Genomic DNA, 26,366 nt, shown 5'->3' on the forward strand with positions numbered 1-26,366 from the left:
CAGTCCCACCGCCTACTGCTAGCGCTGATATTCCGTTAATCCAGTTTCCCCAACTGTGTTTAGTGCTCTAATAGAAAGTATTTTTTTACATTTTATTTTCAAGAAGACTTGCAAAATGTAGTAGTTTTCCTCCATAAAATAAATTAATATTAGTTTACTCTATAATAAATTGTTAAATATTGTTACTGTCAACAAAAACAGTCGCAGGAGCTGTCTGTATCCGCGGAGCAAAGTTTTTGAGAATGGAGAAAAAGTTCGAAAAGCGGTAGCTTTTCACAACCTAAATTTGTAAAATTCACACTGTAAGCAGAAATGCATGCGAGCTTCATGTCAGCCCATCCCAGGGATGTGTTAGTCGTAGCCGCAGGATCTTTAATAACGTCTACTTTGTAGCGATACAAGTTCCAGAACAACTCTAGAACAACTCAATTTGTTCTTGTGAACCTAGAACCTCAGCCCAGCGAAGAATCTGTGTTATTATTCCTAGCTTTGTGTCCGCATGACTTTTCCCCCCATAGTTATTTCAGTGAGAGACTTCAGTAGGGTCCATGTATATGAGGGGGGCATTTCTTTGTTGACCCTTTAAGGGGTGGAGAGTTTTTGAAGAGCGAAACGTAGGGGCTGAGAGAGCTGCGAGGTTCCTCGATCTCGCCCTCACTTACAGGTGAACACCTCAGTCCTTTCGCTGCAGGTGTTACACTTCACATAGCAGCACCAGTGGAACTTGCAGTTACACTGCCACACGCGGGAATACTGGTGAGTGTTGTACCCCCTCCCGCAGCACATCAGATCGCAGCCGCTGGTGTGATGAGCCGTTTTGTTGCACATTCGGCCTTGAGTTCCCATGCTGCCGGTCAACGGGTCCTCTTCACAGTAATTCGGAGATTTCTCGATATACACCAAATCGGTGTCCATAGGCTTGCGGTAAGACAGGGGCTTCTTAATTTTGAGGAAGGTTGGCCGCTTGTTCCTGGTCGCCCTGACCGGTTCAACTTGAACGGCCTCGTTGTATTTTTCTTTTAGAATAAAACCCAGCTCTCGGAACTTGGGCAGCGTGGTCCAACATGTCTTTGTGGTGCAGGACCCAGAAACGCCATGACATTTACACTCCAGTTTCATGTTTTCTTCCAGGATCTGAAGGAAGAAGCAGATCAGTGATAGATTTATTAGAGGACTAACCAAATACAGAATGCAGTCGCGTTCAGTAAAAGAAACTTACTTTGTAGTTAGAAAATAGTCAACAATGTTTAACGTATTTTTATTTATTACATTAAGCTACTGATCTTATGTTTATGACATTTACATTTTTCCCAGTTTTTGGCATTAAATCTCACATGTCGACCCGCAGCTCACAGACACCTTCGCTATATAGGTTACGTTTCTTGTGATGTAAAGACATTTATGGAATATTTCTTCAACACACAAGATAAGGGATGGATTCCCCTCTGTCCGGCACGGCGTGTAGATGTTTGGGTGTCTTTGGACAGAATTATTATAAAAAACTTCTATTGATAATTTTGGCAGGAAGACATACCGTGAGCTCTCTACTGGATCAGGTTCTATTTGATCGTTTGAAGAGTCTGAAGGACCCAAAGAGACGAGAGCACATGGGGAGCATATCACCATTCCATCACTAATTGTCAACTGCTGCTGGCAATGACATTATATATCAGCTTCCCGAGTTCATGCGCATTCACACCCATTCAGTGATTACCTTGGAGGTAAAAGTTTTGTTCCCAAGGGAGGAGACACGTGCCGAGGGGGCAAAATGTTGGTCACTGTGGCTACACGTAGCCAAGGATCAATCCACCCAACCCTCTATCCGTCCATCAAACTCTGAAGGCACCACATTTGTTATAGAATTCCTTCAGTATAGAAATACAATCAAACCCCCCATGATACAAAGTTACAGAGTCCAGCATAAATCATTACTGAATCGTTACTGAACCCCCTAAAACATGTTTCTGTTCCTCCCAAATAAAGTCGTTTTGTGCTAATGTTATACAGCCATGCGCTATTAAACTGTAAAACATAATAAAAAAGAACAAACTGCCAAGATCCATCTAATTCCTGGCTGAGCTGCTATTTTACACAATATTTTGTCTGTCGTCCCATGTGTTTAAAAATATGATTCTCCCCAACAGAGTAAGTTTCCTATCCGTGTGTTTCACGATCGGCCAAGTTGCAGACAATGGTAACGAGCCGAGGGAATAAACAGCTCGATTGAAAACAGCTGAGTTTGCTGGTCGAGGGGATCATAAGCCTACGAAGCGGCTGCCCTTGGAGGAATAAAGAATGGATGCACAATATGTCAGCTGACTCAGGAACTGGCTGAGCTGCGAGCATTCTGGTCCTCACATACCTGGCAAGGGCACTCATCTGTGGATTATACACTGCGGCTAAACGGATAACCGGCCGGTAAACCTCAGCCGGCGCTGCCGGTCCCTGCGGACTCACTGGGTGTGAAAACTGGGGGCAAAGTGTACCGAATATTTCAGTTTTAGGGAATATTTGATAACAGCCTAAAACGTGTTGGACATCATGCTTTTTAAAGAGCTGGCAGGATCGTTTTGGCCTGAACAGTCTGACCGATTCCATCGGTCTCCCCAATATCATCCCATTTGGCATAAACCGCTGCTGCATTTGCATGGCCCGGTTTAATGACATTGTAAGCACCAAATGGGTTTAAGCTGGTTTGGTCTATGGCAGAGCTGGAGGGTCTTTGTTAGTTGCCCCAACTACTTGGTTTGGGGCTGAACCCATTGTTTCCACATCCAGTGCATTTTGGAAACCTCTAAACAAAACTATCCAAAGACTCTTCCATCGCTGGACATATTGTTTCCCAACATACTATGTTATACTATATAACCATAGTATATCTGCAAATTTCTGCATATTGAGAAATATGTCATACATCTCCCTTAAAACAAATTAATATTTCTTAATTGATAATTATGAGAATATTAATTCCTTTCATATCAATAGAGAGTATATGAAACGGTCGTCCCGCACCATGCAGGTTTCACATCAGTGGCTATGTAAATCTGGGGCAAAGTCCTAAGTTTGGAGAATTTGTCATGGGATTTGATCATGAATTGATCTGTATAATCGTAGCCCCTGGAATTTACAGTTAATATATGAACAAGCGGCCAGCGTTTGTATCATGTACCCCGCAGCCTATAGGACAAAACCCAACACTAGGCTCGCTGTAGGGTGGATGCGGCTTCGTAAATAAAGGTCTGAACCGTCTGCAATCCTTTCATGGAATCGTATTCTTATATTTCCCGTTCTAATTAGTTTGTTACTGGGCAGTAATACGTGGTTACAGGATAGGTGGTTACAGCGATACATTATAACACATCACAGAGACTGACTCGGGATAACAAATGAGTTTAATGGGTAACATCCCACCTGGAGCTGCAGGCGGTATGTGTTTGATATCCTGGTATTTCCACTCACAGTGTAAGTAGAACACATTGTTCCTTTATTCTCTTATCTTTAAATAAATCCTATCATTCCACGAGGCGCAGGGAGTGTATACGCGCTATAATCACGGCACAGAAGATAAAAGAGCAAATATTAACTAAAGAGAACCGCGGCAACTTTCTCCATCTTACCCATCGCAGAGAGATGTTCCAGACCTGGAGATATATCGCTAGGAAACGCCACTTCCTCAACCCCCCCGTAATTAACGGATTCCCATGAATCCCCTCTATGGATATCCAGGCTTATGCCTTAAAAAACATAAACGTTAACAAACTGTCTTACGGATCCTCTATGTTTTACAAGCTCTGAACCTGCCGGTTTTAGGAAGTATTTTCCACGATCTCCGGGTCTTCCTGCTGGAAAGTGAGACCAAAACATTATGGTTTCCAGCCAACAGAGCCATGCATGTGTCCAGTCGGAGAGAAGGGTATGGGGGGGCCACAAACGACCCCTATGGGGTATCTATAATGTCCTCCCTATTAATCATGGCTGGTGTAGTAGGGAAGGAAGGAGAGATCTGAGCCTTTGTCGCCACATATCTTTCTACTGCCCCATCGGTCATAGTGACCAGTGGCGCGTGTGATGACCCAATGCCCAGGGTCTCCGCGGAAGCTGTGAGTATGTGACCTGGGTGACCCTAATACCCCCTTTACCAAACCACAGGGAGTTCTACGAACCATGGCGTGATTGAGGAATATAAGCAGCATTTATCGGCTCCTAGAAGATACAATGAATCAAACATTTGTCTCCTTATCTGCGCCTGATTGCCGTTCATTCTCATACATACAGAACATTCTTCTTTAAACCTCAACTAAAAGGGAGGATGAAATTAAATGTGGAATATGTGTATTCACTTGTGTGATTAACTGAAACTGATAAAACTGACTTAATGCAAAACTTATCCTCGGGATTTCTGCTTTTGTTCTGTTGAATTCTCATCCATAATTCAGAACATTAATGTCGTGTAATCTTTGGAAAGTGAGAAGACGCAGAGCGTATCTGTCAAAGCTAACCCCGCTCTATAATGCAATCTAAGTGTTCTTCGATAAGACTAATCTCCCCGGGAGATCTCGTCTTAAAACAAAATATATAATGTATAATCAGCGGTGTCAGAATTTTATCTGATCTCACACAAATCCGTCTTCACCACCTTTCAGGGGGAGTCATGGAAAGGTGCGAATTAGAGGCATGTTTGGGCTTAGGTTGCTATGAAGCGTCTCACCCGACACATGAAATACTCTCTGTAAACTTGGAATACGCATTAACCCTGTGCCCCGGGTGCTTTTAACACAACGCAGGACGGAGTGAGATCACGGTGCGGATATGTAGTGAGAGATAAACACTGGTGGAGTATACACTCATGGAGCGTGCTCACTTAGCCTCACACCGGATAGGTTTCCAGCTGGAAACTCAGTAGCTACAAAGTTAAGCTTTTAGAACTCTGTAGACCTCTCTGCAGACTCCTCGGCCGGATCCGCTCCCAACACCTTTTTGGCAGGTTGTAGGTCGGCTGATCCCAGGACGAGAGCCAGCAGGAGGACGTACGTGTTTGAAAATAATTAAAGTAATAGATTAAAGCCTGCGGTGCTTCATACTAATTTTTTTTTTCATTCATGGCTTTTTTGGGGTTCCTGCCATTCAGTCCCCCAGAAAAAGCAACAAAACCAGATATATTGCAGTCGCTATTACTGCCCCCCCAACATATTTCTAAATTAAACAATAAATAGGCATCATTAGTGATATAAAGTAGCATTTCTGCCAATAAAAGCTGTGAAGAAGAGACATTCCAATAGGGTGAGGCATTTATTAGACGTCCCACACATAAGCTGCGTATATTGTTGCGGTCCCGGCTATGGGGGGGCTCCCGCTGGCACACGGCTAAGGGCCCCACGTGTGTTTCATAGTCCCAGCACACAATGCAGGGTAGTAACGTGTGCATCGCGGCGCAGCTTCTGGCGAACGTTTCTGTCACAGAATGATAAATGACTCTCTCCCCGCAGCCATTGTTGAATGTGACTTAGAGCTCAGGAAGCGATGTTCTCGACCCTTAAGTAAAGCCAACTCCCAAACTCTAAATCACTTGGCTTATAAACTTAGCAAGAAAGAAATATGTATTCTTAGTGTTTAACAATTAACATAAAAATATAACATTTTCATTATATGAAAAGTATCTTTCTTTCCTAATTTGGTTGGTATAAAGCAACAATGTACCCAATAAATTTTATATATTTATATATATATATATATATATAAAGTAAAAGTAATCCGAACAACTTTGACCCTCACAGGCACCTTGTGAAACAGAAATGTGGCTGCAGCTTTAAGATAGGACCCTTGCCAGGAGTTTGACAGCAAACATACCCTAAATAGACGCACATTATTTGCCCCCTGCAAGCTCATTCACTCATCATCACTTTAAAAGGCAATGGTAATGGAAGCCGCCCTGCTGGTGAATTGAGAGAATTGCACGTTCACGATGTGTTTGTTTTTACATTTTCACTTTGTAGTTCTGATAACGGTGTTTTTCGCTTGTATCATCTTCTCCCCTCCAACTCCCAATATGGCACCTGACAGCTGACAGCGGTACCCCAATTTACTGATCACTCACTAAGCCCTGGGATGATCTCCATACCTTGCGTCCAGCTTCGTTATTGTGCAAGTTCATGAGCGTCCGCGCATTCTGCTTGATTTCCCTGGCGTCCACAAAAACCTTGGAAAACCCAATTCCGTATCGGATGTCAGCGGAGCAGCCCCCCCATTTCCATCCTTCCTCCCTGTGGAACTGTCCCTGTTTCTCTTTATCGCAGCCGCAGTCGCTCATGTTCCCCTGCGTGCAGGCAGAGGTGATGGAGTGCGCCACGCCGGCAGCGATGATGGCGTATGTGAACGCCGCTTCTCTACTTCCTGAAATAAAGACAAATGCAGAGAATGAAATAATATCTAAATACCAAATTGTTACTTTCTGAGAAATGGATTAAAGAGCACTATACAAATTACTTGTCGGTAACCATTTATAATTTAGATCATGGCTGTCCTGGGGAAGGCCCTGGGGCCAGCTTTTTCCATAGGAGATCCTTTTTTATACTGTCTGTGAGGCAAAAAACTCAGCTTGAGAACCGATCATCAAATTTTGGGTGAAATTGTCTTTGTGACTTAATAGAACTCCAAAAAGTGGGCAATTATGGCCGGATGATGCCGGAACGATTTCCATGACCCTAAAGCTACTTACGGTAAATGATACAGAAAAACTATTTGGGTGTGTGTGGGGGGTCACAGGTATCCAAAACTAGGTAAAAATTTCCAAATTTGATTTCAATAAAACAAAGAGAAAGGGATTAAAGGCCCAACCAGTTCAGACCATGAAATCCCAGTATTATATATTAGAGTTCATGGGGAAGTATCTGCACCTCTGGAGGGTGAGCATTTTAGTAAAAAAGAAAATCCACAGAATAGAAAAATTGTTATTGATCGCGCTGCGTTCCACTGGCTGAGTACTCAGGATAATCACCAATGATTTCCCAAACAGCTATAGTGAAAATTAACAAATATTCATTTAATTTTAGTGAAAAGAATCATGCGACATTCACACCGAGTCCACCCAAGTTGTACCATAATAAGTAGCACAGAATATATTTTACAGAAAACATTCTCAGGCCGTCTGTTCAAAACAAGTTTCAGGAATTGAGTAGAATTACCAAGAAATGGAGCACAGAAAGGATCAATATCACATTGAGCCTTTATTACTGTAGACGCCCTGGTGGTTACATGTGGAAATGCAGATAAAAAAGCCTTTAGGCACTGGCCCATAAACTTTAAAACAGGGCCGGAGAGAGGACAGCTGCTCCCCAATGTTCCCTTGCCAGTCCTGCCCTGAAAAAGGTGTGATTCATATGCAGGAGTGATCCTAGGGTTAATGGTACCTGAGCACAGTATTTCTGACCCCCTCCCCACCCGTAACAACACACACACACATACTAACACATATCTAACTTGCTCTAACACAGGCACAATAATGCATGCTCACAACATCATACATTTACACACACGCACTCTAACAACATACCCTAACACCCTCAAATACTCTTTAACCCCATATGCACAAACACCCACCTAACACTGTTCATTAACACAGTCCATATATTCATTCTAACACCATACATACATACACACTTACACCAAACACACACCATACATTATCTCACACACATGCTAACACTAACACACCATACACCAACACACAATCAAACATCATACACTCACAGACTAACTCTACCTCCATACCTTCTCCTTAGTCAAGGACTCCCCTTCCTCTCTCTCTCTCTCTCCCTCTCTCTCTCTCCCTCCCATCACTCACCATTTCTATCTCCTTTTTACAATGCAGCTTCCATAGTTCTCACTCTCTGGAGTAGTAATAATATTAATAATTATACTGAAAAGTTTCCCCAAATAATCATTTGTAAATAAAAAAAATGCTTCTAAGATTTACAAATACAAAACTTCCTTCAAATACTTCACCGGTTCTGTCTATAACGATATCTTGTATAAAATGTTTTATATGAAGCCTCCGGCTCAGTAAGGATTATCACTCACAGGGGTTCCCTGGTTCCCTATTATTTTCCGTAATATCCCAATCTGTGAGTTCTGTATAATCTGGAGTCTGCTTAGCTTTTCAGAAGCTCTCAATAGCGACGGATAAATGAGGCTATTTAAAGCTTTATCAAAATGCGAGAAAATGCCTTAAAAAAACATTGGGCCAAAGACAGCAAAAAAAGGATTGTTCTGAAATGAAAATCAGATGTCCAATGAACCTTTGTGGTTTGTATTAGAAATTATCCAGCAGACTCGGTGGCATTATTACAAAAATTAGACAATAAGATGAAATCTTGTTAAGATTGGTACAGAAGGAGACAAAGGCTGTTCTTGGGAGCTTACAATCTATTAGGAGCTTCCAGCAGATCTCGCTAACCATTACTACTAATCCATCAATGATCAGCTCAGCCTATCCCGGCTGGGATCAGCAAGAAGATCGGATAGGCTACTCAGCTGCGTCCGGTAACGAGACGCGTCCAATGCCAACACCGGAGAGACTGCCAATACTGGGCCCGTTTTGCTAAAACAAAGACATAACTTAGAGGATTCTAAAACCTCTGAACCTCACTCAAAAAATGTAACATTTCTTATCTGGAACAAATGTAACCATTTCATATATCAAAGAAACAGAGACTTTATCAGCATCTAAAAAGAGCCACAAACACAATGTCCCAACCACTCAACTGACTTAATTAGAACCTGGTGATGCGTCTAAAGGTTCAGACCAAACCCCTCTTGGTTTTGCTGAAATCTCTTTTCCTTAATAAAATATTATTTTGTATTTATTTTTTCATAAAATCCCCAGGATTTTAAAGGCTGGTAACTGAATGCAAAAAGAAAAATACAGTAAAAATGACCACAATTGGTTTGTTGATTTCTGGTATAAGCCGATTATTATTTTTGTGGTATTGCCGGTGCTGTCCCATTACCCAGACCCAGTTTTGCATTTGATTGACAGGACAGACCTTGTTTATTATTCTGCTCTTTGAGGGTCCCGGCCGGGTTAGTACAATGTGTAGGGGCCACAGCCCTGCGCGATGCAAACACGATGAACGTACCCACTTTCAGTTCTTTTCCAAACACCGTTCTCTCTCCCAGGGCCGAGCAGTTCCACCTCCCGTGCCGAAACTGGAACTGACACTCGTTGATTCCCATCTGAGCCCCCTCTCCGATCACTATGATAGCATCAGGTCGGCTGAGACAGATCGCCCGCTGTCTGGGAGCCAATCCCGGGATCTTGCTGCAGATAACGCTGGCCCCCAGAGCCACCACCGAAGAGAAACCTCTGTTATAAGGAAGACACAAAAAAAAATGGAAAACAACATAATTACTGGGAATTTCCAGCAAATTTACAATCTTTATAAACTCCACATAATTTAAACTGAACGGGGTATATTTGCATCGTCGCAGGGTCTTTCTAGCAAAGGATCCGAGGTTTTAATCTTATTATAAAAACAAGAGTTACCAAATGTTATTAAATATGATGCAGATATCACGTAGAAGAGGTTTCTAAAGAAACAAAAATATCAGCTGCCTTCCTAACAAGCAGAATATTCACTCGCCGGTGTGTGCTGGGGAGGGCCAGCGATGTTCAGCCCCGGGGTAATTCCAATGTCCCAGTAATGAAGTAGCTTTAAAAAAATGTTCGGCAGACATTCTAATGCAATATTCACCGCTTACAGAACAAGACCGAACAGAAAACTCAGAAAGGGACCACAGAAAGGATCTGGTCAGTGGGCGAATGTTGGCTATGGTTCTTGCTACATTAGACGCCCTGGAGGTTTTATGTGGAATTAGATGTGAAACAGCTTTGGTTGGGGGGGGGGTGTGATCTAACTTGTGCTGCAGTCCTAATGAACCAGCATTCACTAGCCGGGGGCAACTTATTCTGCTATTTACAGACACAAGTAATGAGCGATTGATGCCTTGGAACATTCTTCAGACAGTATGCAGAAGTATTTGCAGATAATTTCTATAAGCAAGAGTATTTAAAAATCTAAAAGTAAATCTTTGTGATGATGCGCAGCGTACATAAACCCCCCCAAATGTGCCTTAAAATAATTCCCCCGGAGAGAACATGTAGCGCCTGTGGCCGGCGGCATCGGCCGACTTACCGACACGAGCTATAAGTGAACCGAGTCATAGAAACAGGAACGTCGGAGTTTATACGTTAGAAGCTTATCTCTCCGTCAGCCGCATCTGCCAAAACTGATCCTATTTACCTAAAAACCGTCCTTCTTTCTGTAACTAAATCTTACAATTTTAGGCTCGAGCGTCACAGACCACCTTCGTTTATTTCTACGCGTTTTACGTGTTATTTTCCCAGATCATCGTTCTTTGCATTTTAATGGCTGCCAGGAGATATCTGCTAAACACACAGCCAGGTTAATCCCTAAACCGCTTCCCGTATCGATTGCCCCGAAGCCGAGAGGTTAATTGACAATACAAATATTCGTGCCCGGTGCGACTCCGCGCAGTGCTGAGTATCTAAGCAGCCCCGAGGTGTCCCTTTCTTTCCTAAACACAGACCCTAATAACCGACACGTGACGTGGAAAGGAAAGATTGTGTAAATTCTGTGGCCTTAAAAACCGCGCCTTTTCCTTATCGGGTTTTTTTTGCTATAATTATAACAGAGATAAAAACCTCGCGGCTTCTGCCAAAACGTGTCCGAACATCCCGGGCCATAAATCAGAGCTCAGAAACGCAATGGAATGACAGGCTCGTCGGGGGAAAGTGGACAGGAGATTTCACGGCACCCCACGGGGCGAAAAAATACCAAATCTGCTGAAATCACCAATAAAAAACATTAAAAACCAGTAGGAGACGATGATTAACGCAATAAAGCGAAGGCTGCTGGTATCAGATACACTTTAAATGTGATATTCCTGCCCCGACGAACACCTGATACCGTATCGTTTGGACCAATGGTTGGAGGGGAAACAATTTAGGGAATCTATGGGTCGTCCAATCCGAGGTTTATAGATCCCCCCAAAAAGGGACCCTCGCAATGTCACACTAGTCACGTGTTTACTATAGGACCACTCAGTAATTGCCAAGTGAGACGCGAGTGCGACAGAGAGGAATCCACCGAGAGAGATAAGCAGAGAGTGCGAGGGAGAGAGGGGGACAGGTGAGGAGGTGCAGAAACCTACTAACCAGAAGAGCTGACATTCTAATGCTTAGTATATAAGAAGAGGATTCTGTCTCTGTAGAGATATTCAGACATGGACGCTACACGATGACGGTGGCTCTTTGGCCGTAATGTGACTGCATCTCCCCCATTCTGTCAGACGGACCCCAAAGCACTGAGCGAGCCAAAACGCAGCGTTCCCCGGTCCCCAGCATGCGGTGCCCGGACTGTATCTACGTTTCCATCCAGTCATTCATATAAAGTGTTTTATATACAGCGTTTTATATACAGTGTTTTATATACAGTGTTACATATGATCAGATACAATGTTATGTTTTAAATGAATTTATTCTCTCACTGACTCTCCCTAACCAGAGGTGGCCAAGACCTTCATTCTGGCCCCTGAGCGTGGCCCACATCAATGTCCCAAAGTTCTTGGCTCCTTTTGACTGGTCCCTGTCACAAACCCCATTACTAGCCACTTCACTAGCTCCATACTATTGCTTAACACTGACCGCCATCAATAGCCCCATCACTAGCCTATGCTGTGTGGCCAGTGGCCCCGCTTGTCATGTTACTCACCCAATCTTAATGTAGACAATCCCCAGACTGAGAATGATGTGGAGTATCCAGCGTCTTGTCTTCCTGTTCATATTCCTGGATTGCTGGCTCTGCGAGAGCGGACAGATCTGGGGGGTCCTGCTGCTCCCAAACAGGGGGGTTCAGGGATCAAAGGCGAGCGCCCCCTGCAGTGCTGTGAGCGGCCGGGTCAGTCACTGAGTGTTTGTAAATCCCAGGGGAGGGTGAGCATGTCCGGCCGATCCCTCACACCCCCCGATCAGGGGTCCAGGGGATTAGTATGCGGGTCACACGGGGACCTCGGCGCTGGCAGCAGCCACCAACACCCCGCACACAGCTCCGTGGCCACGATCAGCAGAGTTTGGGTTAGTAAAATAAAAACTTATTATAAAAAGTAATAAAATAAAAAAATATGTAAAATGCCAGCACAAGAACCGCAAATTCACCTGTTACCTGCAGCGAAGGCAGAGGCGCTTTGCGGAGCCGTCATGGCGCGCAGGCACACAGCAGCCAGCAGGAGATGGGGTGCAGCACCCGGAATGCCCCATCCTGCTTCACTCGCCACCATGCCTGCGCATCTCCCTGCCCTGCGAATCAGTGGGAGCTGTGAGAGCCGTCAGACATGGAGCTGCAAACTTTAAGCTTCGGATGCTTTTCCTGTTTGATTCTGCATTGTGCTCGCGGGGGGGGGGGGGAGGTTTTATCAGTTTACCACCCAGCTAACTGCCCCTCCCTTTTTTGACTACTGTTTTACCCTTTAATTTTCTGGATACATGTGAAGGATGACAGAATGTGCCCTGGTGGCAGAGGCAGGGTGGGGAGGCTACCTACCCCCCCCCCGGACTGTACACATCTTATCACCATTTATTAAAAATGGCCAGACTTTCGGACAGCTCCGTACAGAACAGACCATTGTTGTCTAAACCACTTGGTTTTTATCGTTTAGTCGTCACTGATTTATTTAGGAATCAAATGAAAGACCATTTGAAGTCCCCCAAACACCCCTGCTTCGCACCTTGTGCCCCCGTCCCTTCCCCAGCGTCAGGCTGAATACCTGGGCAGGTAATTAGTGGGGTGGGGGTGTTCAGGTACAGTAAGCGGGGATTATTCCAGCCTCTGACCCTCTAGTGTCAGATTCCGGTCTCTTGTAACTTTTCTCCTCCTTTGAAATAAAATCGTAACAAGAAATTCTGTTTATAAAAAAACTTACAAAAAAAAAAAACACAAAGCGAGAACAAAGAATAGAGAAGACGCGGGACTGGGGAGTCAGCGGAGCTTCCAAATTAAAACTAAAAACGCTCCATAATATTAAGACAAGTAGAAATATATATATATATGCAGCTTGGGGCAGCCGTGATATTCAGGGGTGTAAATTGTAAAAGAAAATGAGCCGTTTAATATAAAATATATAAAGTATAAAATAAATAAAATAAAACATTTTTATTGGACTAAATTTCCATTTTAAGGACGAGAGAGAATCATCCTCGATTTCTTAAGTCTAAAGCAATACTTTATAAAGAGAGGATGAGTCTCTCGAAAGTTAGTCCTTAAAACGGGAAGTTAGTCCAATTAATAGGTTTCATTTTATATTAAATAGCTCTCTCTCTCTCTCTCTCTCTCTCTGTCTCTCTCTCTCTCTATATATATATATAAAATGCAGGATAGCCTGACCTGAAGAGCTTACAATCTGAAAGGGTATTTGGTATCTTAGAAAGAGAATTGTGTCTACATCGCTTGGTCACCGATAATAATATTTGCTGAAGGAACCTGCGCTGCGGGATAGAAGAAAATGTTCGTAAATGACAAAATGAAAAAAAAACCCTCAAATTAATGTTAAAATAGATAAAAGATAATTACACATTTTGTATGACAGATTTAATGATTTCCGCAGTTTCCAGTATAGATATATTTATTGATTATTCGCGGACGGGCAGCGCTGCAATTTAATGCCAATTTAAGATTTTTTAAAACAATCCGGATTACAAATTCTGCGGTCATTAAGATTCTCGTATTTTCAGACCTGAGAGTCGTGTGTGAATGTGAGCAGTTCGGGCAGCCGAGACGTCCCAGGCACAAAGTGGTTAAGTTGTATTGTCTTGTCGGTGCGCCCCCTGCTGGAGACGAGGGGGGGCTGCGGCTTCTGAAACAATGGGAGGTTTGTAAGAGTGTCCGGAGCCGTCACTTTCTCCGCATTGATCGCTTCTCTCTGTATCCATGGCTCTCGGCTGCAGGAGTCTGGAATGTGTTTCATTGTTGAACAAACATTGTTGCAAAAATAGTTACTCGCAACAACTCAATTAATGCGATTTCTCGATCAGCAATAACATATCGTCATATAATAATATATGAGAGGCAGGTCCCGGGCCGTCCCGCCGCTGATATGTTTTTAAACCATTGACCATCCTGAACATATTTTAATTACAGATTTTTGAGGCTCATGATGCTCTTTGGGCATTTTGGGAACTCATTTAAAGCTCCTCCTCCTTCCTGTATTCTGCACCAATTATAAAACAAGATTTATTATTATATAAAAAGGTGATGATGACCCGGAGAGGCCAGGAGGATTCTGGGAAATACTGGGTATTGGAGACAGGTAACAATGTCACAAAGTGAAAAATGCATTTAGTAGATCCTGTAATGAGACGCCGATCACATCTGCTTTATTAATAATTCCCCCCCAAACCGGGCAGAGAATTCACACGGAGACTCCGTCCCATTCTACTGCCCCGGAGCAGGGCCGTCTCAGGCATTCATTGTTACCCCCCCTTCATCGTGATGCTCAGGTTAGGACTGTAGGGCAAATAGCTTACTATGTGTTCTTTTACCATCATGAACATTCACACATACATGTAGCACATCCATGTATCTATACATACACACGCGCATACACACATACCTACATACACTCAGACATACACATCCTTTCATTCATTCTCGTTAATAGGACCATAAGTTAGATATTATTTGTTAGCCATTTCCTTTTAGACAAAGAGAGATCAGTTCTGTAGGATTTCATTGAAACAATTAAAATCAATACATCACGTTACTATTTGACTTAGTGAAACAGTTTCCGTTCCTGTAGATTTCATTTGAACCCAAGATGTTTATTTTCAGATCAGAACTTTAATGATCTCCACGTCGGGTTCTATACATGGATACGGCTTGAAGTTGTTCAGAATCGGATTTTTTACCGGGATCTTCGTGCCGCGAACACGTGGGCAGAATGGTGCGCCCCCCCCCCCGTTCATGGTGCTTGTACGGTGTATTTTGGGCAGTTTTGTCAGTTGCCACTTTGTGTCTTGTCCACCATCCTAAGACAACATGATCAGTTTCTTCATTTCTGTGACAAAGTCCTTGTGACGCGACGACGCGAGACGATAAAGCGGGTCCCGGACAGAGCAGTTATGATTGCGTTGGATTTTGGCCAAACGCTCCCCAGTCTGGCCCACTTTCCTGCTGAATGGCTTTTGGCACCCGTGGAACCCGCGGCCTTCCCGTCCCAAAACCGCACAGACAATGAGGATGATCCGAAACAGTTCATTCAGCTGATTTTCCAGCTTATGTCCATCCATTGTGTGCCTCGTAACCGGAGAATCAAAAAGGGATCCGGCTAATCCTCATTCAGAGCATCATCCTCTCCGTATCTCGCCGCCGCTGCAGCGGATGTGAAGCCGCACTCCCGCCTCACGAAAAATCATTCGCTTGTACTTTCATTCACAGAATTATGCACTTTATGGTAATTCATGAAGATGAACGGATCGAGGCCGAGGAGATGCGGGATCCGTCCCCCAACAAGCATCCAAAAGGCTCCTTCTGGGTTCCAATTCCCTCTCAGATACATTTTTATTTATCGATTGATAAGAAGCTTAACGTTCTGTGCGTCGTTTGGCCATTTTTAAGACACAAAAACATCCTGATATTAAACTGCAGCCGACTCCGATTTCTACAAATTTTTACATTGAAAACGCAGGAAAATAATTCAGGATTTTGTCTCCTTTTTTATATTATTTAGAAAACAAAATATCTTCTCAGAATTCTGGCAGAAAATTCCAAACCCCAAATGAAAATGATCGCACCCGATTACCGGAAAGCCGGGGCCGGCCAGCGCTCGCTCTTTAGGGGTATTTTGTGTATATCGGCCCCTAAACTACTCACCGAGGTCTGTGTAAAAACATCTGAAGAAGCAGAACCATAGGAAGAAGCTGACACTGGTCTGAGAGAATAGAGTGTAAAACACAGAAAATGGTGCTTTTAACAAACAAAAACCCTTATTTTAGTGTCCCTTTTAACCCGTTAACTGCCTTTCTAGAGTTCCTGTCAGCGTATCGAACTCCCTGCTATCTACAATCTGTGTCATCCCTTGCGATTCCACCTTTTCGCTGTGTTTTGGTCGCTTTGCTCAAACATTTCCTATAAACCTGACCCGGCGCTGACTCCGCAGACAGGAAGTTATGGAAATAAAGATCATTCCAGATAGAACTTCAGACTCTTTTTGCCAAGTTTTAGGAAAAGTAATAATTGATCTTCGCTGTGATGCGTGTCGGAGCCGTACGCTCCCTGTTGGACCGACTCGTTAACTCTAAAAAAAGTGCTAAAAAGTCTGCTACAATTGGACCCGGAGCTTAAAGAGTTAAATACAAATGAACAAAATTCTCATCATCTGGATGATTAAAGTAAAAACTGTTGGGTTTCTCCTTATTTCTGCTGGAAATATATTCAGTTTTTATTGAAAATTAAAGGGGGGTAGATTTTTTCAGAGTGAGGGGCAGATTCTTGGGGTTGAGGGGTAGATTTTTTCAGAGTGGAGGGGCAGATTCTTGGGGTTGAGGGGTAGATTGTATCGACTCACTGATGTTGGAACACCTTGGGCACTGCAATTGCCCGCTCAGTACAGACCCTCCATGTAATTAAAGGGTTAACGTTGTGATCGGCCCCGGTAAGGAAGTCCCGTCTGTGTAAATGATCCGGTGGGGTTGAGGAAATCATCTTAATGACATTAAATGAATTGTTAAACCTTTTAGGCCTTAATAATGGAGCCGAATCCCATCTGATAACCGCCGCTGGTATCCTGTGGATCGCGTCCAAACTGCGCCGTTTGGGAAACCTTCTGCGCCTGTAAGTGGATTCGGCCCGCGGTAACAATACGCTCTTTATTCTGTAAATAAACTTATTCAGATTGGGGCAGATGTTGGAAAGTCACTAAAACACTCGGTTATTTTAAGGGAGACCCGAGGAAGACCTTTGAAAATCTGAGTCAAAACATTGGCTCGATGCGGGGGATGAGATGCCCGTCTAATAACCAAAAACCTCACCCTTCACCCGGAAGACTTTTTATCCGTTTACTTTCCGTTTATCAGAAAATTCTCCTGTTGGGAATAAATATAATAAATGAAATAAATAAATAATGAACATATACATCTGGAGCTGGTAGAGAAGTGGAACAGCCTCCCAGCAGAGGTGGTAGAGGGTAATACAGTGAGGGTACAGCAGGGGAAACGGGCGACTGGACGGGGGCCCCCGGTGCCCTAAAGAAGTCCGCACGGAGATCTCAAACCTATTGTTATCCATGGGGTTGTTTAATCGTTAGAATGAAGTCAACGTTGGATTCGCTTTCCCGTTCACCGCAATTACTTCTCTTCCAAATGATCATTTTCTGCTTCGTACATTAAAAAAATATGCAATTTCTATTCATATGAACTAAAAATATATCAAGAAAATTGCAGGATATAAAAGCAACGCCGGGAGGAATCACAGTCTTTAAATAGTTTGCCTCTGTATTTACAAGTTAAATTGTTTTTGAGGGTAAAAAAAGGGTTCGTTTTGGGAAAGAAACTCCAAATTTCATGCATTCTTGGCTTACGTTACTTTGCTCCGTGGAATATATTCCGTGTGTCGGTCGCACGTTGGAAACCCCAGCCGGCGGACATCGTTTCTGCTCCGTGATAAATGGTGTTTGAGGGAGCAGCGGAGCTGGCGCGTCCTCGTCGGCCTCCATGTGACCTCCAATTGGCGCTTATTTCAAAGGCGTAATTTTAGGGTATTTCGCGGGGAGAAGCCTTCGCGCTTTAGACGTAATCCCTTAAGTATAGACTATAAACAGCTTGGCTGAGTTTAAACATGTACTTCGAAATAAAACAGCATTTTGGAAAATATTTGTTGGAATGCAAGCAATGTATTTAACAGCAAAGCTGCGGCCTCGGAATGCAGAGAAGTGACGGCGCGTTTCGCTGATGATATATTGTGATTCTGATGTAATGAAACATTATGCAGATCTGCCCCACCACACAGAGGGCCGGGGGGTAATTATTATTAACACAATGTGTTTATATAACATGATATACTCTGTCGCGTTTATTAATTAAGCCGACAAAAAGATGAAGAGGAAATTATAAAAAGAATAAAGAATCGAGCAAAAAGAATTTCTGCTCCTGCCAAGCGCACAGGTTCTCGGTCCGTCACATGACAAAAACTCTCAGCCAATCCCCAGTCGGCGTATAACCAGGAGCGTCAGGGAAAGGAAAAGAGACGATCACAAGAGATCTATAATGTGAGCACCGGCCGGACAGCAAACAGTTAACCCTTTGAGATGCCCCACAATTCAAAGGTTAAAGTGCCTTCGCATTGGTATCCATAAGCTGTCATTTTGTAGCCCCGTTAAAAATCGCAAACCTTAATGAAGCGCGAATTCTTTTCAGGACGGCGCAGGATTCAGGTAACTTTGTATTACTTTACTGGAAAAAGTTGTGAGTTTTGCTCCATTTCAGCTTTTAAAGAAATGAATAAAATATTTTGGACGTCGGATGTTATATTTCAGGCCATTATCTGGATGTTGACAAAAGGAATGAGAGTCGGAGCGTCACCTGCCTGCAGATACATTATTAAGGGTGAGAGTGATCATTCTCACATACTGAGTGCGAGACAAGCAGAGTATACACTCAGTAAATATAGTTACAGACAGCTTTATGTGATGGGAGTTATCGTTCTGCTTTTATGTAAATGAATAAAATCCAGTGCAAGCCGAGTGACTCGGGTTTAACTTCTTGGAATTTATACTTCTTACCAACTCTTTAATCAAAGAGTGACTCAATATTGACAATATTCAAAATGACAATAATATTAACACATGTTTATTTAGAGCCTAATTTGAGGGGCACTCACACTAACACACACAGACATTCATACTAACACACACAGACATTCATACTAACACACACAGACATTCACACTAATACAGACACTCACAATAAAACACAGACACTCACAATAACACACAGAGACATTCATACTAACACACAGACATTCATACTAACACACACAGACATTCATACTAACACACAGACACTCACAAATCCACTCACACACAGACGCTCACTAACACACACGTAAAGACACTAGCACTAACGAAGCAACGTTTACATGACCCAGCTGAATCTCGTCTCCTCTTTGAAATTAGGGACATAAAGAGGTAATTCCAGGACTCTGAACTAATCCTTACCCCTCCCTTACGAAAAAATTACTGCAGTTTTTCTAAAGTAATACTGCAGTTTTTTGGACATGAAAAAACTGCAATACTGCACTTTTACTGCAGTATTACTGCACATTTACTGCAGTTTTACTGCATTTGTACTTCACTGTACTGCAGTTGTACTGCAGTTATTTTTGTACGGAAGTACAATTGCAATAAAGCTGCAGTACATTGAAGTACAATGCAGTATAATTGCAGTAAAAAAAAAAAGCGCAGTAAATGTGCAGTAATAATGCAGTACAGTGAAGTACAAATGCAGTAAAACTGCAGTAAACGTGCAGTAATACTGCAGTAAAAGTACAGTATTGCAGTTTTTTCATGTCCAAAAAACTGCAGAAAAACTGCAGTAATTTTTTGTAAGGGCTGGAGCATGTTGCCATCTTTCTTGGTCAGAGGCAATTGTCCCTTTGCCCCCCGAATCGCCCCATGGGTACAGAAGAAGAAGAGGGCACAGAAGGAGTTTACTGTCTATTAGACTGCGCTGGAAACTTGTCGCAGTATCTGGTAAACACCAATTTACTGACCCTGATGTCTCAGAATTATGGATCTTTATGTGTCCAGGAATGAGATCTCATCGGCAAGGTCTGCATTATGGTGCTTTTATGGGGGTGGGTGGATCTTAAAAACTCAAGATGGCCACCTACACGTTGGGATTCTGAACTATCATATTGTTTGTTGAAAAAAAAAATGATATATTTTATTTGCCCCCTAGAGCGCCGCTGTGCATATGGTCTCTGTTGTGTTAACTGTTTCAGTCCTGGGTCCCTGGGGAGACATGCTGGTTTTTATCCTAGATAATTGCCACTGTCTCTCGGCACACCCACACCCTGATTTTTGGTCCGCCATCCCAGGACCGTTTCACCGACGGTTCACTGGCCGCACGTTAAGCCTCCGCGAGTCGGGGATCAGTTACAGTTTATATTGTTACTCTGAAAGGGCAGTTATCGGAGCCGATCCACCCTCAAGGTTTTTCCTCAGGATAATGTTTGTTGCGATGATTCATCTGTGCAGTCCCTGCCCTTCCGTATTCTCACAAAATACCCTACTCCCTGCTCCATTTCTAGGTCAGGCTCGTGCCACACACGTGATTTCCTTCTGGAGCGGAGACAAAATGTTACAAGCCAAGGGTCATACTTCCCTCTCCTGGGCTGTGGCGGAGGCTTGTAGGTCACTTCATGCGCAGCTAATAGGATGTTATCAGATCATTGATTATATTAAAGGCTCGGGATGAACCTTCCTGTCTTGCTGGAGGTCTTCAGTATCTAGTCGGGGCAGAATCCGTGCTGCAAACTCCCCAGGTCCCTGCGTTTTGGGAAGGGGGTACTTATCAGCGGCACATCCTGTCATGTTACCCTTCTCATTAATTACTAAGAAACGCACCATAAGCATGTCGCGAGCTCGGCGAAGGACGCAACCCTTGAGGAAACGAAATACACAGATGTTGGCGAAATCCTTGAGGACTTTGGCCCAGTTAAAGCCAATAAAAAAAGAGGAGAGCGTTATCAGATAATCCCACCGCATCCTCACAGTCACAAATTCAGCCCTTTTTACTGGGAAATATACTCTCGCTAAGAACGTTATGAGCCGTGAGGAGGATTTTCTTGTTCAGCTTCCGTCGGTATCAGAGATTAGTAGATCAGAGACGCAGCAGATCCCGCATTATTCTACTAGCCGATGATCCGCGTAACAGAATCGGCCCCGTTTTAGGCATCTTGCTCAATGTTTTGTGATTGGTTGTAATTCACAGAGGGGTACGGACAGGCCAATCACATTCCTGCAGCGGCTCCAGGACCTGTGCCCAAAACTTTAGAGCAAACCTGAGGCTTCGAGACCCAACATTAATTTAAGCCGCCTCATTTTTCCTCTCTAGATCAGACACGATAAGCATTTTCTGGATCAGCAAGGGGGAACTTGATGGCTCCATGTGTTGCCTTTAATGGGGTCTCAAGGTATTTCGATCGTTTCAGAATGACCTCCGGTAATAGTTATGGAACAACGGAGCGACTGTGCATTTGGCTACTCCGTGGCAGGGCTGTCGCTGGAAATGGTCGCCCCACGGTGCCGGCTCTGAACAAACGTCATTGGTGGGAATAATTATATAAACGCTAGAACAGGAGCATACATCGGAGTCCACGGGGGGTAATTCTGCCTGGATTTCAGTAAAAAGTACAAAGAAGTAAAGTGTTAGTATTTATAGGGGACTGAGAGGTGATCGGATATTTAAAGGTAAAATATTAGAGAAATGTATAAATAAGGGTTAAATGCAGAATATATATAACGCCTCCGTGGTTAGTCGAGACTAAACCGCTATAACATTTGTCCGGTTCCATAAATGTGACCCGTATGACATCTTATAAATATCTTCTGGAATGGAAGCCGTCTCTTTAGGTGGAATCCCAGTCAGCGGGGACCCATCACGAGCCGAATGCTGGAGAATCCCCGGTGTGAGGGTCTCGTGAAGCCCCTCCACGGCTGGAATTCACTGTTATTCTAGCCTCGTACAGAATCCTGTTAAAAACGCGCCGTCCGTTCAGCTACAAAGTGATTGATGGTCAGCGAGGGGCAGCAACGTATAGAAAGCCCCCTGCCCAGGCCTTAATTACAAGCCTTTAAACAGCCCCGTTGTGTGAGGACGGTCTAAACCGGATACTATTCTTTTCACTGCCATGAAACGGTCTAATAAAGCGTTTGGAGAGGAGGTCTCTACATAAAATCCCACCGTAATTGTCTCGTGAATGAATCGACAGAAGTGTTTAATAATCTCGATACGGTAAGCGGGGGGTCTTGTGTGGAATTAAAACCCATCATTCACAGGGATAAAATAACATTCTTTTCCTGAAGGCTGCTGAACGTAAGGAAGCCCTGATTCTGCCCTTTCTTTGGGGCAGATACCATGGATTTCCAGACGCTTGGTGGAGGGCACAGGGGGTAGTAATCATCGGTTGCCAAACTCAGTGAGTGGGAGCAATAAAACGCTGGCGCCGACTATCACGCGGGGGGGGCATCAAATTATAGAGGGGGAGGGAAAAGCTGGGTGGGCAGGTATTGTCCTCTATATTAACCCCTGTGTTCCCAGGCACCCCCATCACTCTGAAGAACTACATCAGCTAATATGGTTCCCCTGGAATTAGGGGGCTTCTCAGAGGGACATATATGGGGATCATACATTTCCGTGTTTTCTCGGGGTCTCTACTGGTGCGTTTAATGAAACGCTGCTCCCCAAACTTAGTCTGCCCCGACCTCCAAGTTCATTAAATGCTATTAATTATCCTTAAAACACAACCCGTAATTCTTCCGTTTCTGCCGGACCTGACGAGGATAAACGTTGAAAAGATCTGAGGTTTATTTTTACTGAGCGTTGAACATCGGGAGGAATTCTGCAGCGATCCTTCCCTGTAAGGATTTAACGTCATCGCTCGGAATACGACCCGTTAATCAGCGGGTTTTGGTGCGATCACCGGAGTTCCGTTTGTCGCGTGTAAGCCCGGGATAATTTATGTGATTGTAGCCAGTTATCCATCCTAAGAGCCGGGAGCCGCTGATCCAACGCGCCGCTGGTTTGTGTACCGAATGTTAGCGGGTAATGAGGTAGAAAATGTTTAGATAGAAAGATCTCTCGTTTCATCACCCGCCGGCCCGGCACACAACGCTCCGCTTCCTAACATCCCAAGTGCCGGAATCTGGAAAAAGCGTAAGCGGCTCGACGCTCGTCACCGGCCCGCGAGCTCGAGACAAAAAACTAAACAAAAACCTAACATTGGAGCACAAAGAGCGAGTCGCGCAGACCCAAGAGTCGCTCCGGCCGCCATCACTGAGACAGAAGGAGACTAATTATACCCCGTTTGTTATTCTGTTTATTACTATTATTATTACTATTATTATTTCTTACGGCCCTCACAGGGACAAAAACCTCCGTTAACACAACGTGGAATTTAGCGTCACAGTGAATCCAGTGTAATGCAGATTATTCAGTCGATATCACTGATAAAAACGAGCGACGCTCCTTTTACTGGTTTATTGGAGTAAAAATGTCCTGAAACACGGAAAATGCACATTTATGACACAAAACAGGCTTATAAAACACACAATATACTGAAACGGCCTGAGAGTCACTCCGCTGCAATAAGAGAATCTAAGAAAGGCAGCGGGTTGTATAGTTACCTCCTTTTGGGCAAAATTGCTGCCCGAAAACTATGCAACCTACTACCTCTTCCCAGAATCCCACGCTCTTCAACATTCCAGGCACCTGGAGAACTGGCAGATAATGGGTTAAATGACCTGCTATTAATGCACAATGTGGAAAAGTGATTCATGAAACCAACAGAGCGTTCCTCCTGCACATGAGTGACATTTCCACCAGGGGGCGCCATATATTTCAAGCGATGTTCTCGCAATATGCACACATATATTATATATTACACATTATATATATATATATATATATATATATATATATATATATATATATATATATACGTGTATATGTAATATATATGTGTGTGTATATGTAATTCCACACACATATATAATATCACATATACACACACGTTTTATATTACATATATACACACATATATTATACATACACACACATGTAATATCACATATACACACACTATTACTGATAATGTAATAAAATTGAGAATAGAATAATTACGCGTTTCAGAGCTTTATTTATTTAGCAGGTTATGCTGCCGCGCTCTTTGTATTAGGTTTCATATTATTGTTTTTCCCCCCCAAGAATGCTTGTGTGATTATAATATTATCTGCTATATAACATTCATTATTATATTATTATATAATATTCTTCACTCGGACATGGAAACCGACGACCTTTACATTTACTGGCACTAAAATCACACGTCCAGCAGAGGGCGCCATAACCCAAACGCAGAGAGGCAGATTCATTCGGCGTTGGCCTCCTGTCCTCTCCCGATGGTCGGTCATAATTATAAAATGTATCATCTGAAGAAGGTAAATTTAATGCCCCCACCCCGGCAACCAGGGGCAGAAAAAAACAAATCGTTCACAGAAACCACAGATTAGGGCATTTCTGCTCTTTCCACGTCATGAATTTGATCCGAGGGCCGACGGCTCCCAGCGGAGAGGAATTGTGAAGCTTTTCTGCAACTCCAGGAAAGACAGTAGATTGTATAGTTATCTCCCAGCGGTGGGTGTCCCCAAAAACTAAACAACCTACTACCTCATCCCAAAATCCAGAGCCTTCCGCGGACCCTCTCGCTCCGCAGCGGACTTTTTCCTGCGATCCGGAGGCCTCAGCGGTCGCCACGGATTACCAGCCTCCAAACAACCGGAGTCTGCGGGATTCCCAGCGCCATTTTATCCGAGCCGCCGCCGGGAACGCGGCCAATTCCCCCGGCAACAAACGCTCCGCAAAAAAAATATAATTCCCTGCGAGGCTTTTCCTGATTCTTTACTAAATATTGTCTGAGACGGTAAAACGATCTCGCGTTCTAACGGTTCCAGAAACTCCCGGATTATTTCTCTCAACGGGAATCTGTGTTTATATCTCGGCAAAGGGCTGCGTAGATAATTAAATAAATAAATTAAATAATAATTAAATAAATAAATAAAATAAAAAACACAAAACGGAGACAAAACGGCCCGAATTCATTAAAATAATTAAAAAAAAATAAAAAAGCGGAAATACCTGCCACGAGCAAAACGAGCAACGGCGGCTCCAGCTGCTCCTAAAAAAAAGAGAAAAAATTAAAAACCTGAATATGCGTCACACGGAATGGCTCAGTAACCGCTTCCCGCCGGTATCATTCGGGTAACGCCGGGTAACGCCGGGTAACGGGGGGGGGGGACACCGGGTAACGGGGGGGGGTGAAACACCGGTTAACGAGGGCTGGAACTGTATTCCTGCTTTTTTTTCCAGCCTCAGACAAAAGCAGACGGCAGGAGAAATCCGCAGAGGGCCCGTTACATCTGCGCTGAACAAGACGCTGAATCCAGCACCGCCGCCCCGCTGCCGCCGCTCTCCGGATTTCGCTCATTCTGCCAGCGATTGGCTTTTATCCCAGAAGTGATTTCTCGAGCCGGGCGCCCATCATCGCGGCCCAGGCTGCTCCGGCACAGATGGCTACCGGCGAGGGGCCAAAACAAGATGGCACCGAGACAGAAATGTGCGAGCTGGAAGGGGCCAGCGGGGGGCCGACGCGGGATCCGAGAAACAGATTCAGCAGGGTGGCCGTAAAAACCCCTAAATACAGAGAGTGCGAGCTGTCCCGAGGAAACCCGGCAATGCCCAGCGCCTGCTGATTGCTCCATGACTCAGCCTACGTCACGAAACACACGGCTGTCACATGTCCGGCCACAGGATCACGGCTACTTACTGCCAGCAGCTGCCAATCACAGACAGCGACATAAAAAAACACTCCAAAAATACTAGTTATTTTTCATAAAAAAATGCAAAATGATGATTTCAAAATTAACAGGAAAAAAACAAAAGACGCGGAAAGAAGATTCCGTGAAATTCTCCACGTTTGGCCATTACCCAAGTGTGACATCACAGCACCTGGTGCAATAAAGGTGACATCACACAACTGGATGGGAGGGGCAAAGAGCTCTGTGTGATAAAAGACAACCATGTGGCAAAGGAGTGATTACATTATAACTGGGGGGCAGTGACTGATACCATACGCCCCGGTACCGACTCCTGTGTGATGTCATGAGCACCGCATCACTAACGGGTTCCGGGTTCAGACGGTAAAGTTGTTGCCGTTACCATCGTCACCGGCCTCAGAGAGAAGCGGACACCCCTACCAACCTCCATGCCACTCCACTACACTCATCAATCCCAGCCGCGCACAGACCAGGAACTGCTGAGCACCTGCGCTTCCCTGATCACGGCGTATTTAGTAAGCACAACGAACACTTAAGTAGTGACGTCTGTTGAGGCTTTTCCTCTCCCGTGTGAATCATTATAACATATAACATTCTGTCCCAAACACGTTACCTTTAACCGGAACACGGAACAGCCGGCTCCAGGTCACGGACAGAATTCCCGCTCCGCTCGCTTTTCGCAATCT

At 44.0% G+C, this 26,366-nt stretch overlaps 1 protein-coding gene across 1 annotated transcript; it reads right to left on the bottom strand.

The window, feature by feature from the left end:
• Positions 1-654: 654 nt before the first annotated feature.
• Positions 655-12,435, bottom strand: LOC128500696 (protein Wnt-7a-like). The gene is made up of 4 exons (XM_053469946.1): positions 11,790-12,435; positions 9,135-9,361; positions 6,119-6,390; positions 655-1,134 (listed from the first exon to the last, which is right to left on the bottom strand). Exons 1-4 carry the CDS (start codon positions 11,858-11,860, stop codon positions 655-657), a joined length of 1,050 nt encoding a protein of 349 aa, XP_053325921.1. The 5' UTR covers positions 11,861-12,435.
• Between the last annotated feature and the right edge of the window lie 13,931 nt (positions 12,436-26,366).

Source organism: Spea bombifrons, chromosome 6 (assembly GCF_027358695.1).
Source record: "Spea bombifrons isolate aSpeBom1 chromosome 6, aSpeBom1.2.pri, whole genome shotgun sequence".
Taxonomy (NCBI): domain Eukaryota; kingdom Metazoa; phylum Chordata; class Amphibia; order Anura; family Pelobatidae; genus Spea; species Spea bombifrons.